Consider the following 17,291-nt stretch of genomic DNA (forward strand, 5'->3'; position numbering starts at 1 on the left):
TTCCTCCGAGGCCAGATGTGTCTGCACCACCAGAGGGTGACCTCTGGGAGGGCAGGGACTGTGCATGTTCCTTGTCAGCTCAGGGCCTGCCACATAGTAAGTGCTCATTTGAACGTCGGTTAAATGAACAGAAGAGTCTAGATGATGGGAAAACTTTAAATGGTTCAGAACGGGATTTACCACTTTGGCTATGTGTGCAGGAGCAGTAGAAGCTAAGGGATTTGGACATTTTTGCCTTCCATAACAGAAGAGGCTTTTCCGGAAGGCTGCGGCAGAGTCCAAGCTATTTGCTGGTGATGGAGCGCCATCTGTTGTTGATATGGAGGCATGACTGCTTGTTCTGCCAGAGTTCTCCAATAGAAATGTGAATCCTAGAGTGAAATACATCTTTGGAGATGGCTCAGCCCAGCCTTGTCTTTTACAGATGAGGAAACTGAGGCCCAGAGAGGGGAAGAGATGGTCTCAAGTTACCCAGCTGTGGCTAGAACGAGGTGGTAGAGGATGTTTCGTGCCTATCAGGGCAGAATGGATTGGAGGTTAAGGGTAGGAAGCCCAACTAGGAGGCCGTACTTCCGGGCCTGGTGGTGACTAAGGAATCAGAATAGAAGTGAAAAATGTGAGATGCACTGAGAAGCTGGGGTCCACAGATGGGTCAGGTAAGGGGCTTGGAGGTAACTGAGTAGGAAGGTGTGTGGTTTCTTTTGGATTTGTTGACCTCAGAATGGAACTTCAGGCAGAAACATCAGTCAGCAAGCAGTTCCAGCCACAACAGCATACCCTTCTTTGACAACTGATATGATAACATGAGCTGAGATCCAAGAATCCAGAGTAACTTTCAATTCCACATTTATTTTTGGTTAACACTCTATTTGGGCTGGTTGGTTTGTTGAATGTCATTGTCAAGGGTAACACTCCATCTCGTGGCATAAAAATGATACAGCAGTTTATCTTATTCTTCACCTCCTTCTTAATGGAATCTTTAGAACTGGAATTGACCTTGCAAGTGGTATCACATAGCCATAGCCAAATGTAATTTTAATGATGTCAGAGATGAAGCCTAGAAAAATATCTGCCCCCGAATGACAGCCAGAAAAGAAGCTCCTCTGCCCCTCAACTAGCTTTAACTGAGAAGGAAGGCGGATTGTAAAAGAAGAAGGTGAGTGGATGTAAAAGAGAAAGAATATAAATGCTTGTTGTAAGTGACTGGTCCCTTACCAGAGCCTTAGACAAGCCTGAGAGGCCTGAGAAGGTAGATGAGTGTTTCCCTTGAAGAACCACCCCACAAGGTGAAGAGCCAAGCATGCTAGGTCCTCAGAGTATATCTCTGATAGTAAAACAGCCCATTGCTTTTTCTGTGATATTAATGTGGTATTGGCATGCCTCTAGACTGTTCATGCTATACCGGGCCATGCTTAACTATTCAGCAATACAACCAAAAAGTCAATACCAACTTTTCTAACTTCCTGAACTCACTACCATTTACCAAAGGTCTGCTGGAAGAAATACTATTTAAGGAACTTTTCTCAAAGTCTGAGACACCCATCCCATCCTCAAATCTTTTTGCCAGACCAGCAAAGAACTTCTGGTCACTTGCTTTTTTAAAAATTTAATCATTGGAGCACCAGGGTGGCTCAGTTGATTAAATGTCTGACTCTTGATTTGGGTTCAGGTCATGATCTGAGGGTCATCAGATCGAGCCCCACGTCAGGCTCCATGCTTAGCAGGAAGTCTGCTCAAGATTCTCTCTCTCTAAAATAAATAAATCTTTAAAAAAATGATCTGCTAGCGTTTACAGTCTACCATAACATTCATAATAATAACTTACTTGTATGTGCTTTATGGCTCAGAGTGTTGCCACACACAGGATCTCATTAGATGCTCATGGCAGCTGTAGACAGAAATCAGTGCTGACCTCACCCTGAGGACTCTTTTTTTTTTTTCTTAAAGATTTTATTTATTTGACAGAGAGAGAGCGAGCACATAAGCAGGGGAAGCAGCAGGCAAAGGGAGAGGGAGAAGCAGACTCCCCACTGAACAGAGAGCCCGATGTGGGACTCGATCCAAGACCCTGGGATCATGACCTGAGCCGAAGGCGGATGCTTAACCAACTGAGCCACCCAGGCACACCCCCTTGAGGACTCTTGTTGGCCCAAGAGACATTTAGGATGCTCTGACTTAGTTCTCAAGGAATCTAGTTGGGAAGTTGAGTTTTTCAAGCCAGTCAGTGTACTTTTGAGTACTGAACTGAGAAGGCTTGGTCCCAAGAGGGCAGAGTTCAGAAAAGAAGCAATCACAAGGAATTGGAGGAGTCCCACAAGACTTTGATAAAGCAGATGGGGCTTGATGGGGTCTTGAAAGAGTCTTATACTCATTTATTCAAAAGTAGGCATTGAGGCCCTCATGTAAGTTTAGATATACATGATATGAAAGAGATAAGGTGCTTCTTCTCATGGAGTTGACTCTAGCAGAGGGGAGAAGAAAATAAGCAGTAAATAAATGAACAAACCTTCAGAAAATAAGTCCTCTGAAGCCAATAAAATAGGACTATAGGTGATCAGGGAGAGCCTCTCTGAGGAGGTAATTTTTGAGCTAATACCTTTGTTACAAGAAGCAGCCAGTCACCCAGGGATCTCTGGGTAGAGCATGCCATGCAGAAGAAGCCAGTTTGCAGTGCAAAGACCTGAAGTGGTGACACGTATTGGAGAAACTCACAGCGGGCCCCCGTGACTTGAGTGAAAGCAAGAGAGAACAGTCAGATGCGGTGGAGGGTGGGCAGGGCCCACTCTGGTAGATTGGAACAGCAGGCGTTGAGGGTTAGCTCAGTGTCAAGCTGGGTTTCTAGAAGCTCAAGGAGGTTGCCAGTCTTCAGAGGCAGATGTTTCACAAATGTACTGTATGATGTTCACAATGCTCCTTTAAGACATGAACCTGACCTTGTGTTTCCTTCTGTAGCCAGGATGGACGTATACACAGGGACCTGACTCGAGTGCCCCTCCCGACCCAGCTGTACAACTGGGCTGCCCCAGAGGTGATCTTACAGAAGGCAGCAACAGTGAAGTCAGATGTTTACAGCTTTTCTATGATCATACAGGAGATTTTAACAGGTAGATCCAAGAGCACATTGACTGTGACCAGAGTCTCTACTCTTAGGTTGGATTTTTTTTTTCCCTTAAGAGTTACTTAGTGGGGAGCCTGGGTGGCTCAGCTGGTTAAGCGGCTGCCTTTGGCTCAGGTCATGATCCCAGGGTCCTGGGATGGAGCCCCGCATCAGGCTCCCTGCTTGGCAGGGAGCCTGCTTCTCCCTCTCCCTCTGCCTACTTGTTCTCTCTCTCTATCCCTCTGTCAAATAAATAAATAAAATCTAAAAAAAAAAAAAGAGTTACTTAGTTTTATGAAAATGCAGACATAGAAAAATCTCTTCAAGGAAACTTCTTTGTGCTTATGGAAGATATGAGATGATCTCCCAGAAGTCTTTTTCTTTTCTTTTTTCTTTTTCTTTTCTTTTCTTTGATTTATTTATTTTTTTTAAAGATTTTATGTATTTGACAGAGAGAGACACAGCGAGAGAGGGAACACAAGCAGGGGGAGTGGGAGAGGGAGAAGCAGGCCTCCCACCGAGCAGGGAGCCTGATGCGGGGCTCCATCCCAGAACCCTGGGATCATGACCTGAGCCGAAGGTAGACACCCAACGACTGAGCCACCCAGGCGCCACCAAGTCTTTTTCTTTTAACCTGTTCTTTGAGGCTTAGCCAAGTCCACTTACCATCCTGTCAAAGGTAATGCATTTAACCCAAGCAAAGTTTTTGAACTGAATATTGCTGTCAATGCTTAGGGGTCTCTGTGAGATGCCCCTTAAGAACTTGTAAATGAGGGGTGCCTGGGTGGCTCCGTTGGTTCAGCTTAGGTCATGATCAGGGGTCCTGAGATCAAGCCCTGCATTTGGCAATATCCCTGCTCAGCGGGGAGTCTGCTTCTCCCTCTGCCCCTCCCCCTGCTCGTACTGTCTCTCGCTCTCATTCTCTATCCCTCAAATAAATAAAATCTTTTTAAAAATTAAAAAAAAAAAAAAGAACTTGTAAATGAGGGGGAAAGACTGGCCTTGGAGAGGTAAACTATGAAATCAAACAAACCTAGGGTTTAGTGTGTATATAAGCAGTGTCACTTGAAAGATGTGGAAGCCTTTCCAAACCTGCAAGACCCTAGTGTGAAGGAAGTGATCACATATCTGAAGACACAATCTTTGAGGAGAGGGGAAACACACATACACACATATAGTAAAACCACATTCACTGAGGGGGTAAGTGAGAGTCCCTCCCACTTAGCATAGTTTATGGTCTGAGAGGCAAAACCACACCTTCCATGAGAGGAATGCACTGGGCTACGGATCCTAAAGCCATGAAACATTCGCTGTGGTGCTCAGGTCCGCCAGCAGGGGGCCCACGTGCACATGATTCCGACACTGTCTCTGCAGCAGGGATTTCCCTCGTAAATGGGTAAAGTGGCTTCTTGTTTATATGATTGGACTTACAGGTAGTTTTTTCTATAAAGAGAAATTAATATTTAAAGGGGTTGAGTGACGGGGCGCCTGGGTGCCTCAGTTGGTTAAGCGACTGCCTTTGGCTCAGGTCATGATCCTGGAGTCCCTGGATCGAGTCCCGCATCGGGCTCCCTGCTCGGCGGGGAGCCTGCTTCTCCCTCTGACCCTTCCCCCTCTCATGTGCTCTCTGTCTTTCTCATTCTCTCTGTCTCAGATAAATTAAAAAAAAAAAAAGAAAGAAAGAAAGGGGTTGAGTGGCTTGACTAAGGTTACCCAATTTTACCTGATTTCTTTTTTTTTAAACATGATTTCTTAATGCTACTCTTTCCTATGAATTTTTCCTTAACAGATAACATACCCTGGAATGGTTTAGATGGCTCAGTTATCAAAGAAGCCATAGTCTTGGGAAATTATTTAGAAGCTGATGTCAGGCTTCCAAAGCCTTACTATGATATTGTTACGTCAGGCATCCAGGTCAAGCAGAAAGACCGAACTATGAACCTTCAAGATATCCAGTACATTCTGAAGAATGACTTAAAGGTAAGCTCTGAAGCTGTTAGTTTATTTCAGCTTACTCATCACAGTGGTGTAGGGGGCTTAGAGACCAGGAAGAAGCTAGAGATCAAGTTGTAAGAAGTTTTGGAAATCCTCATTTCATCACTCTCTTTCTGGGCTCCCAAGAAAAGGAACTCTGAGCTGCTTCACTTGGTGGGAGCAGCAGGGAATTGATGAAGGAGGCTGGGGAAGGTCAGCACATAGAGGGGCATAGGCACATAATGTGATTCAGTGACTGGGAGCTATTGTTATTATTTAATTTAACTTGATTTAATTTAATTTTTAAGGATTTTATTTATTTGAGAGAGAGAGAATGAGAGAGAGAACACAAGCGGAGAGGGGCAGAGGGAGACAAGCAGATTCCCTCTGAGCAGGGGAGCCCAACATGGGGCTTGGTCCCGGGACTCCAGGATCATGACCTGAGCCGAAGGCAAATGCTTAACTGACTGAGCCATCCAGACATCCCTATTGTTATTATTTTAAAAATATTGGTAATAACAATGAATTAGCTAATTTGGGTTATAGTCAGTCTGCCCAACAGGAGGAAGAAGGATTTATTTGATACCTAGATCTGTTTCAAAAACATCAGTGACAGGGCACCTGCCTGGCTCAGTTGGAAGAGCATGAGATTCTTGATCTCAGAGTTGTGGGTTTCAGACCCACATTGGGTATAGAGATTACTTAAATAAACTTAATAAAAAAACCAGCGACATTCAAATGATTATAAATATGTCCTTAATGATATTTCCCTTGTTGAAGGATTTTCTTGGAACCCAGAGAACTCAGCCAACTGAGAGCCCCAAGGTGCAGAGATATGAACTCCATCCTGATGTCAATGTCTATCTAGGACTGACCTCAGAACATCTGAAAGAGACCCCTAACTTGGAAATAAAAGAGCTAAAGGAAATGGGTATGGCCTTAACCCACAGGTTAAGCATTATTTGACATGAATGTTTTAGGAGAGTTGCAAGCTACAACTAATCAACTCCTCCAAACTGTACACGTCACTTACACTTGGAAATGGTGGATGCCTTAGGAAAAAAATCAAGATTCTTGAAATTACTAAGTTAAATTTTTTTGGCTCCATATGCACCTTGGTTGGATCCAGAGCTAAGCAGTAACAACTAGTTTATTTCTAGCATGATTATTCTTAGGAATTGATTTAATTGCTTCCCAAATAAAAATGGTGATTTTAAAATTCAAAACTATTATCTGTTCATTATAGAAAACTTGAAATCATACAGAGAAGAAAATTACTTATCATTTTAATTCTGCCACTTAGAAATAATTTATCAATATTTTGGTGTTTTCCTCCAACCTTTTCCTATAGCCGTACAGCTTTTTAGTACATTTAGAAATCTTAGAATTCAGAGCTAAAGAGGACCTAGCAATCATCCAGCTTAATATCCTCATATTCCAGATGAGAAAACTAAGGGCTTACTTAGGACTCCAGACTTATTACAGAGCTGGAATCCAGGCCAAGTGACCATTCTCTCTGTCTCTTTGGACAGGGCTGAAAGCCTCCAGAATGGCATCTCATTACTTTGGCTCTTCCATCCTGTTCTCTGCAAACAGGGGTGATGGGTGGTCAGTTCTGGGGTTATTTTTTGAATTATGATTCTTCCCGTGATACAGTGGCTACTTTTATCTGATACTCACCTAGAGCATAACTTTAACTGACATGAGTATTCAAACTCCTTTGTATGTAAAAAGAAGCTATGAATTTAGTCCTTGAGATTTAGGGGTCTGTAATTTCCATGTCCTGAGAGTTATGTGTGTTTTGAACACACTGTAACTTAAGCTTAGAACATTTTCCCCAGGATTTGATCTCTCCTCAATTTTCTACCTCAACTCATGTCAAAATGGAAATTTTCATCTGTTAGAAATACCCTTGCACCCTCTGTGAGTGTATCTGGTAGTCTTCCACACCTGTGAAGGGCATGGGAAAATAAAAAGCTGCTTTCTCTATTCTCACACCACTTGAACAACATGGCAAGGCTGCTTAGCTGCTGCATGTGATCACTTTAATCCGTTGCATGTTGCCATTCTTCCCAACAGGGAGTTGGCTTCATTCACCCAGGGGTCCCTCTTCTCCCACCGAGAAAGCAACACCAGATCCTCAAGTCCTAGATCCAAGTATGATGGCCAAGGAGACTCAGAACCAAGACGCTGCTTCACCTGCTGGCTCTGTGGCGGAAGAGGCCAGGAGCCCCAACCCAGGTCAAGCAAGCCTCTGTAGCTTCGAAATCAACGAAATCTACTCGGGCTGCCTGGACAGGGGAGATGACAAAGAGAAGGAGCCTCCGGGAGCTGGTTCATCTTTTGAGGGGGCTGGACCAAGCCAGGCAGATGAACTGAAGTCCATGGAAGAAGAGCTGGACAAGATGGAGAGAGAGGCGTGCTGTTTTTGTGATGAGGACGAGAGCTCTTCAGAAGCTAGCACAGAGCTCTCCTTTGAGGACTGGGATTGGCAAAATGGTTCTCTTAGTTCACCCAGCTTGCCCGAGCCAGCCAGAGAAGCCAAGGGCAATGTGAGCAATAGGTGCATGACCGAGGAGTACATCAGTAAGTGTGTGCTGAATCTAAAGATTTCACAGACATTAATGCACCAGAATGCCGATTTGCTCAGGAATATCCAACAGAAAATCGATAAGCTTGAGATGATACAGAGGGAGCAGGAGGAGTGCAGGTCTTTGTGGGCTTCTTCAAGAGAGTTCGCAAACATCTATGACTCCCCTTCAGCCCTGGGCCCCCCAGCTTCCAGCTATGCACCTCCTGTCAGGCAGCTGCCGGGCCAGCAGCTGAACACCAGTGGCAATTGCCTAACCCTGACAAGGTCTTCCATAGTGAGAGACTTCGAAGGGGGACATTTTGGCAAAAGGTCCAGGAAAAGAAGTGGCTGTGGCTGGAAACCTGTCACCCAAGTCTCTGAAGAAAGCACTGGAGATGAGTCAGAGAAGAGCCATCAGGTACAGCTAAGAAGTGGGAGGCAGGGCTGCATGAGCAGGATCTGGAACATGGTTCAGCGTTGCCCCTAACCCCTGTGCAAGGACTCACATAAATACAACCAACTCATAGTGGGGTCCTCTTGGCTTTGGGAAATAAGGCCTCTAGGATGGGATTCTAAGGTAGATACTCTTCATCTCTCATTCCAAACCCAACACACAGCCCATGTTCTTCTTTATAAATCCTGTGCATCAGGCTGGACCATATGAAATGGCTGTTTTATAGGTCAAAATGCTCAGGTATTAATTTTACATGATTCACTTTACTAAATATGGTATCTTGGGCAGGTATTAATCCCCATTTTCAATTGTTTATTCATTTACTCATTCAATAAACATTTATAGAGCCAGAGGCTATACAATTAGGCCCTGGGACATGATGATGACTGAATCACAGGCTCTAATTATGAATAGCTCCAGTGTGGGTTCTGCTTATGAATAGTTCCTTTGGGACCAAGCCTGGTCATCAAAGAAGATACCTCAAAGGAGGTGAGAAGACACCATGGGAGCTGGTCTAGGAGGTGTAGCTGCAGAGTGGCTCCTGCATGAGCTCCTTAAGGGCAGGGCCTGGGTCTTACACATTCTGTGCCCTAACAAGGGTACCTGGCACATAGAAGGTACTTGATAGATGGTCATTGAGGGAATGAATAAATGAATGAATTTGAACAAATTCACATTTAGAGAGCTGGCTGTCTCTTGAGTCAGAATTTTAGAGATGGATCAGCCCCATCATTTTACAGAGTGTGAAGCTCAAGGTCAAAGACTTAAACTTTCTAAAGTCCAGGTGTTACCGAGATGACGTTGGGATAGGAGAGGTCAGCCCCATTGGAAGAAGGATTTTATTACTGAAGTTATTTAGAATTGCTGGCCTATGGTGATAAAAAGCTGGTCAGCTTTTAGTGGGTTTTATTATAGTTTTAAAATTCTCCACCTCTAGTGCATCCCTTTATTGCCTGCACAGGGCAGACAACTCTCACCACCCGCACCCCTTACTAAGCCACACTGCCAAGGCCCACAGCTGGTTAGGGGCAGGTTTCTTCACTCCTAGTCTGCTGTTCTTTCACTGTACCCTGCTGAGTTTCAGTGAGACTGCAGTCCTCACTTGAAACGTTTGGAAAAGCGTTGGCATTTTTGTATAAAGAGAAGGCAAAATGAATTTACTTAGACTCTAATATTTCTGTTTCTGTTGGAAATTCAGATTTGCTAGAAAACTATTAGAAATAACTTTTCTTGTATTTTATGTTTTGGCTATCTATTGCTGTGTAGTAACAACAACAACAAAACCCCAAACTTAGTGAGAACAGTGATTTATTTTTCACAATTCTGTGGGTCAGGAATATGTTAGGGCTAATCAGGATGATTCTTTCACTACATGTGGCATGGGCTAGGATCACTCCCTTGACCGTATTCAGCTGGAGGCTGAGCTGGGCAAGAAGGTCCAAGGCCTCATTTATATGCCTGGTGCCCAGGGTCATTCCTTTAATTTCTCAGTTCCTAAATTTTTAATCATGCCAAATGAAAATATTACAAACTTCCCATTATTCTAAGTACCTATTTTGAATATATTTCTCAGTATATTCTAATCTTTCTTTGGTGACCATGATATTTTTCAGAACATGTGTTATTTATGCTCCATGATAAAGTTGTTGCCTTCAGCCCCTGCTAAGGAATCTTTGCCTCCATGCAAAGGCCTCTGGAGCTCATACTTCAGGGAGCTTATGACCATTCTTATGCATCCTCTCACCTTTGGGCATCTTGCTGCCATCCCAGTGCACCACATTTGTTGCCTTAACTTGCTGCAGGTTAGGAAATATAATGAACTAAGTTTGTTAAAATTAGAATAAGCAGATCAGAATTTTCTCTTTGGAATAAAATACACAGGCTTTAATTTAATTTGCTTCTATTTCCAAAGTGTTGTAGCTTTTATTTTATTGTGTCTTATTTTCATAGCATCCCCACTGGTGGATTCAGGTAGATACTATTTTCCCTGTTTTATAGATGAGGAAGCTGAAGCAAAATACTCTCTTAGGTTATTCTGAGTAAGGATTAGACTAGAGCCCAGGGCCCAAGGTTCTTGCCACAGAGCTTGCTGCCTTAATAATAATACAGGGGAAAGTTACTGGACTTTTTTAAAAAAGATTTTATCTATTTATTTGACAGAGCACAAGCAGGGGGAGTGGGAGAGGGAGATGCAGGCTCCCCGCTGAGCAGGGAGCCTGAAACAGGGCTCTATCCTAGGACTAGAGGATCATGACCTGAGCCACAGGCAGACGCTGAACAACTGAGCCACCCAGGCACCTGAAAGTTATTGGATTTTTGAAGTCTGCTTTGTCTGCTCATTCTTCACTTGCTCCCAGTCTGGACTGGGTTTCTGGGGACCAGCATTTCTGTGTAAAGACCTCCAGCCAAGAGATGAGTTACTAGATATGAAATATGCAAAAGGAAATCGTCTTAGTAGGTCTGGTTATTTCTGCACATTTAGTAAGAATGGCTTGAAAAATAGAATGTGAGAGTGAAGAGGAATTCCTTCATCAAAGCACTGAAACATGTTTACTGCTTTTTAAGCTGCCAACTTTTTGTGGACCTGGAAAACAGAGCACAAGTGACCAGTCACAGCCCATTCAAGGAGCCAAATGTAGTTTGGAAAGAAACAGGACCCCAAATACCAGTAGGTGGGTTAATATTTTGTTCTTTGTGTCACCATGCCTTTAGACTCCCACGTGACCCCAAAGCCACTTAATGATCTTCACGAGTCTTGTGACAAAGAGACTGTGAGTGATAAAGAATACTAACACAGAAACAGATCTTGGCAGGTTTTCTCCTTCAGGTGAGCAGAAAGAGCCACGTAACAGAAACCTGTAGGAGAAGACATCAAAGGTAAAGTAGCTGGCAGGTTAATCACACAGAACATATCATTTGTCAAAAGCAAAGCACCTTGCCTTTCCAAAGCTGGCCAGATTGTTTTTCTTATAAAAAGAAATGCCAGGTATTCCATTTGTCAGTGCTCCAGAAACCAAACTATTTGGAAACTAGGGTTGTTCAAAATAAGCATCCCTGACTCCAGAGCAGGGGTTGAACAGTTTAACTGTTACCATGCAGCCTATGATTTCCATCCAGATGAATGAAATGAATTGGCTTCAGCACAGATCATAGGAAGGAGAGCATATGTGTACACTGACTTTTTAAGAATTTAGGTAAAACAGATTTTATTTTGCATAGGGGCAATTATTAAAGGTGTTTCAAGATAGACTAGTCTATCAATTTCAGCTTTCCTTTTTTGTGTTTAAATGGTAGCTTTTAATCCATGGCTTTGGAGTCAGTTCTCCTGGAAAAAAGTAACTTTTTGTTTTTCTCCTAGTGGTGACTGAGACTAATGACAAGAGTTTGCTGTTCCTTTCACGTTAGTAAACGTGTTCACTAGGGAGAATCAAAGAAGATGCCCAGACATTTTAGTTCAGTGTATTTTACCTTTACAAAGGGAATTATTGGAGAACCAACTAACTGGCATCAAAGGGGTTAGAACTCACATCATTGAGAGAGGCAAATGGGGTGATAGTATGGCCATTAGATGACAAAACAAAGCCATAGTTGTGGCCTCCGCTACACCCATTCACCCTGTTCCCCCAAAAGAACAAAAGACAGACCAAAGAAAAGTTTGACATTTTGCTACCAATCCAACCTAATCTTTTTGTATGCTTTTAAAAGATATAATTATATGCATATAGCTACATTTATTTATTTAGAAGTAGGCTCCACACCCATTGTGGAGCCCAACGCAGGGCTTGAGCCCACAACCCTGAAATCAAGACCTGAGCTGAGATCGAGAGTCAGACGCTTAACCAACTGAGTCACCTAGGCGCCCCCATATAGGTACTTTTATATCCTGATTATTCATCTTACATTAAAACAAGAGCATTATATCCCACATTATTAAAAAACATCCAGTGGCGCCTGACTGGCTCAGTCGGAAGAGTATGCCACTCTTGATCTCAGGGTTGTGAGTTTGAGCCCCATGTTGGGTGTAAAGATTACTTAAATAAATAAAGATTTAAAAAAAGAAAACATCCTGTAAATTTGAACTTGTTGGATGTCCCCCATTGTTGAATTTTATGTTGTTTCATGCTTTTATCCATTTTGAATAGGGCTGCAGTGACTTGGCAGTGCAGCTTTTTCTGCTCTTTGGATTATGTCCTTGATGGATTGCCGGAAGCAGAGTTAGTAGGTCAAAGGGTTTAAACATTTTAAAGATACTTGATAGCTGCTGCCAAATTGCTCTTTAAAGAAGCCAGTCAGATCTGACCTTTCCAGGTCAGCAGTCTCTCTGTGTTCTGGTCCAGTGGGGAAGTAGGGTGTTCAAGATAAGGAGGAATTCGTACATACGCCACAGGTCACATGTTTTTGAGGAGTTACTTTAATAGACGATGAGATGTATATAGATCATGGATATGTGGAGGAAGAAGGACTCCCTTGTTTTTCAGATGAGGGAACTTGGTCCAGAGAGATTGAAGTATGCCAGAGGCAGGCATAGTTAGTGGGAGGTAGGGTTAGAACTTAGACTAGGCTGAAGAACTCTGAATGTTCTTTAGGCTTGCTGGTGCCTTAAGGCCATGTTTGCAAATATTAGTTATTGTGCTCTCACTGATACGCAGGTGCGCCTTTTACCGGAGAATTCTGTTCAAAGGGTAGGAACAGTTACTGAACCATCACCTGTGTTCTGTGGCATTGTTAGGGTGGGGTCTCTGCTAAGGCTCAGAAGTCTGGTGAAACTGGGTTTCAATTGTGGGTTTCTTCTTCCTGTGAAAATTTTTCAAGAGTACTTTTAGAATCATGAAATCTGAACTTGGAAACTGAAAAAAATACCTTAGAGGTCTTCTAACCCAGTCTTTTCATTTCTTAGCCAGGGAAGGCCTAAAGAGTCCAGTGCCCGAACCAAGCTGACTCAGCTTACTAGTGCACTTGTTACTGTGTCAAGCCACCCCAAGGGACCTCCTGTGTCATCTGGCCCTGGCCAGGGCTCTACTAGGTAGGCTCGAGTGGTCTGAACGTTGGGGAGTCTGGCGCCCTCTGGTGGTAAGCAGGAGTCAGTGCAGTCCCAGGAATGGCTCTGAGTAGGGGTTGGTCCTCTGGATGGGCTGGAGGGCTCTGGCTTGCGTCAGGAACTTGAGCAAACTGGTGTATTTGTGTCCACCCTGCTCCCCTTCCCCCAAACCTATACAATTTAGGATCAGTATGGAGTCCGTCTCTTCTGAAATCTGTAACGCAAAGTCAAGAAATAATGAAGATGATGGAGAGGTATACTTGAAATGGAAAAGTGAGTAAAGAGTCATAGGTTCTGTTGGGCCAGATGAAATTTAAAGTATATTTCTAACCTGGTTGTTATCTCTAAGTACACAGCCTGTATTGCACCAGACTCCCACATTCTTTTCTTCTGTTGGCTCATTCCAGTTTAAAAGCAAGACCTTTCTGATTACAAATTGCAGAAAGGAAATGCTTTTCTCTTTCTTCTTCTTCTTCTTCTTCTTCTTCTTCTTTTTTTGTTTACCTCTTAGTCAGGACAGATAAGCTTTTATTAAGATGGGTCTTTTAACATTGTTTAAATGAACACGTTTTGTGTTACTAGTCCAAAGAAAAGAGACTGTCAAGCTTGCCACTGTGTATACCGTACTGTTCAGTGATTTATTTTTCTGGGAAAAACTTTATTCATTTCTAGACTTTATAAGAAATATTTCCATTATATATATATATGCATATTTATAACAAGTGTAGCAAAACAATACACAGTAGAAATTTAATGTGTAACATTCATTATGAAAGTAGAGAGCATGCAGTGTCACTTTTGCATATCCTGTGGGCATTTCCTTTTGTATCAGTTTTATAAGCTTAAAAGGATACAGTGTGTTTTTTAATACTTATGTTAAATGACATTAGCAAAAGTATAGAACATTTGGAATGAAGACATGCCCATGCAGATACACATATAAAAATACGCATACACACACACACACACACACCCATATGAGCTCTGCCTAGTCTAGAGAGGCTAGACAAACTCAGATAGAATCCTTTCCATTAGTCTCTACAGACTGGGGGCTGCAGATGTTATTTTCTTATAAAATCTTCACAGCAAGAAGTTTGCTGCTACAAACTACAAGTTCTCTGCTACCTTCCATTCCAAAATTCAGAAATGAACTGAAATCCTGTCCTCCCCTCTGTTACCTGTTCTCTTCTCACTTCCCCTTCAAGCCAAACAGGGCAAGCTAAGGATGACGCAGTTCTAAAAAGGCAACTATTATGACAATATGAGCTCTAAAATATTATATAGCTCTTTAAGAAGCAAAAGCTTTTGTTTCTAATGTTCAGAGTTCTGTTGTAAATGCTGCTTTCCCTTCTGTCCAGTGGAGGTGAAAGATATGGCAGAGAGAGCAGCTACTGGGCAGCTGGTGGTACCACCTTGGCATCCTCAAAGTAGTGTGACTTCAGAGGGTGAGGCGAAGAATGTGCCTGATACCCTGCTGCAGCCCCTGCTGAGGGACCCTGAGAAAGTGGGCTGGCAGTGCATTGTAGAGTATCCCAGGAAAAATGATGAGCCAGGAGGAAATGGCAAGTGTGACAAAATGGACAACAGTGACTGTGACAGTGACCAGCATGGCAGACAGCCTGGGCCTCGAAGCTGCACCAGTAAGTTCAGTTAGAGCTCAAGTTATTAGCTCTCAAAAATAAGTAAGCCTCCTGGCATATTTCCTTTGCTTGGTCATCTCTCCTTTCCCTTCCCTCTGGGAACCCTGAGTTGCAGGGAAAAGCAGCATACCCTTTTGATTCCACTGTCCTTCCTGAAGGTAAAGAAATCCAAAGATTCGTGAGTTTTTCTGTTACTGGAGCAGACCCATTTGCTCAAAGGAAGTAAAATAATCTCTATACAGTGACCCTGTTCCTGACTCTAACCTGGCGGGGAAATGAACCTTTCTTACCTGAGTGCAGTGGTAGATGGCCATTCCCTACTGCCCATTTCCTTGCATTGCATTTTAAGCCAGAAAAACTCCACTGGCTCCCAGAGATTCTGTGCCAGAAGAACCTGGAGACAAATGGCATTGACTGTCATCACTTTATAGATTTTTAGGTTAAAACTGAAGGCCATGTAGTTCCACTTGGTAATTTGCTTGCAAGCAGGGCATGGAATATTATTTCACAGTTGTTTACAAATCAAAGAAAGATGCATCTAAAATTATCACTTATCTTAGGTAGAAAATCTACTGGCTTGGGCTCTTTTAGTTTTTAGAAACTGTTCCTTTTCAAGCATTGATCTTGAATGGGTGGGCAAAAGGATGATGATACAGGACCGGGTGTTGGGGCCAGGCCAAACTAACAGTCTCCATTCTCTGGACTGAACCCCACTAATGGGACATGGCCACCCTCGGCAGAGTAGTCACGCATCTCTCCTCTCACTCCACTCTTCTCCCCTTCCATGCCATCTAAATACCACTGAATGACTATGGCCCTGGTTGTGTTAAAATCATTAGGTATCAGGCACCTGTCTCCCAGAAAAAATGAGCAGCCAGAACATAGTGAAGTCTTTCAAGCAAGTTCTGATGCATCTGTGGTCGTTGAGAAATCTTATAGCGTAAGTAATATGACCCTGCAGAGCCAGGTGGAACCCAAGGATCTAGTAAAGTAGAACTGAGTTGTTATGTATTATGCCAGTGAATTAATATCTGTAGTAGTTCATTTTTGTTGGAGTATGTGCTCTCAAGTCTCTGACATGAATGAAGAAGCCTTTCTTCCCTGCCTAAATACTTTTTGAGTCCGTTCAACTCAAAGCACTGTGTATCTTGGAGCTTGTGCAGAACACAGACAAGTGTCAGATTCAGGAAACCCTTAAGCTTCTTGTCTAGTTGGATAGATAAGACCAATTCTGGAAGCTCAATGTGAGGTCAGTTATCAAAGCTCGTGGCCCAGCAGCTGACTGATTAGAGTAGGAAGAGCAAGGCCAGGGTTGTGATGAGAGTGCCTTCATCTAGAATGTCCTCTAAGACCCAAATTCACCTCTCAGCGGAAGGCACGTGTTCACGTCTGACAACTGCACCTCAGCAGGATCAATGCATTTAGGCTACAGCCCTGCTTCAGGGGTTTAACACATCCTTGAAGCATGCAGTTGGGCCACAGTCCAGTCAGGCTAAGGAACCAGAATTTTTTTTTTTTTTAAAGATTTTATTTATTTATTTATTTATTTATTTATTTATTTATTTATTTATTAGAGAGTGAGCGAGAGAGAAACAGCATGAGAGGGGAGAGGGTCAGAGGGAGAAGCAGACTCCCCGCTGAGCTGGGAGCCCGATGTGGGACTCGATCCCAGGACCCTGGGATCATGACCTGAGCTGAAGGCAGTCACTTAACCAACTGAGCCACCCAGGCGCCCAGGAACCAGAATTTTTTATCATTATGATATGAGGACACAATCACTTAAAGAATATAAACAGGAACTGAAAATGAAATAATATAAAAATACAATTGTGATAACATTTAAGGTCTTTCAACGAACATGCTGTTGTATTTAATCATAGCACAGAAACCACTCACAAGGACAATTTAAGACAATTTATTCTTTTTCTTACATGGGGGCTGGAAGGATAGGCCCTGTTAAGCATACTGGCTTGGCTGGAGAAGCAGGTCTGTCAGGGAAGTGGGGAGGGTATGTGAGGCCAGGCTTATCTAAGAAGTTTCAATCTGATATGAGAGGTAAAGGGGAGCAGCTGCTACGTGTGCGGGAAGAGAAGTGTGTGGCGGAAGCGGCATCCAAGGAAATAAATCACAAAACCTCTGCCAAGACATGACTGAAGGTGTGGAGAGGAGTTAGTTGCCTGCCATGTGGGGACCAGGGCCTGAACATGGAGAAATGAGCAGAAAAGGAAGGGGGGAAACAGAGATGCTAAAGAAATCACTGGTACTTTGGAATTTTCAAGTTTTATTTTTATTATTGAGATTGCATTGCTATTTTTTTCAAAAGATTTATTTATTTGAGAGAGAGCATGTGCACAAGCTGGCGTGAGCAGGGGCAGAGGGAGAGGGAAAGAGAGAATCCTCAAGCAGACTACCCCCTGAGATCGAGACCTGAGCCAAAATCTAGAGTCAGATGCTTATCTGGCTGAGTCACCAGGTGCCCCTGCATTGCCATTTTTAACGTCATGTTCCTTCACTTG

At 43.2% G+C, this 17,291-nt stretch overlaps 1 protein-coding gene across 1 annotated transcript in view; it reads left to right on the plus strand.

The window, feature by feature from the left end:
- TEX14 (testis expressed 14, intercellular bridge forming factor) overlaps positions 1-17,291 on the plus strand; it is a 99,452-nt gene that overhangs the window by 57,850 nt on the left and 24,311 nt on the right. The window contains exons 11-19 of the mRNA XM_035026733.1: positions 2,953-3,104; positions 4,887-5,077; positions 5,852-6,002; positions 7,151-8,061; positions 10,663-10,769; positions 12,995-13,120; positions 13,320-13,408; positions 14,494-14,775; positions 15,615-15,715. Of these exons, the coding sequence (XP_034882624.1) occupies positions 2,953-3,104; positions 4,887-5,077; positions 5,852-6,002; positions 7,151-8,061; positions 10,663-10,769; positions 12,995-13,120; positions 13,320-13,408; positions 14,494-14,775; positions 15,615-15,715 (2,110 nt within the window). The remainder of the gene's footprint in view (positions 1-2,952; positions 3,105-4,886; positions 5,078-5,851; positions 6,003-7,150; positions 8,062-10,662; positions 10,770-12,994; positions 13,121-13,319; positions 13,409-14,493; positions 14,776-15,614; positions 15,716-17,291) is intronic.

This window comes from Mirounga leonina, unplaced genomic scaffold (genome assembly GCF_011800145.1).
Source record: "Mirounga leonina isolate KUSES-001 unplaced genomic scaffold, KU_Mleo_1.0 Mir_200, whole genome shotgun sequence".
NCBI classification, from domain to species: domain Eukaryota; kingdom Metazoa; phylum Chordata; class Mammalia; order Carnivora; family Phocidae; genus Mirounga; species Mirounga leonina.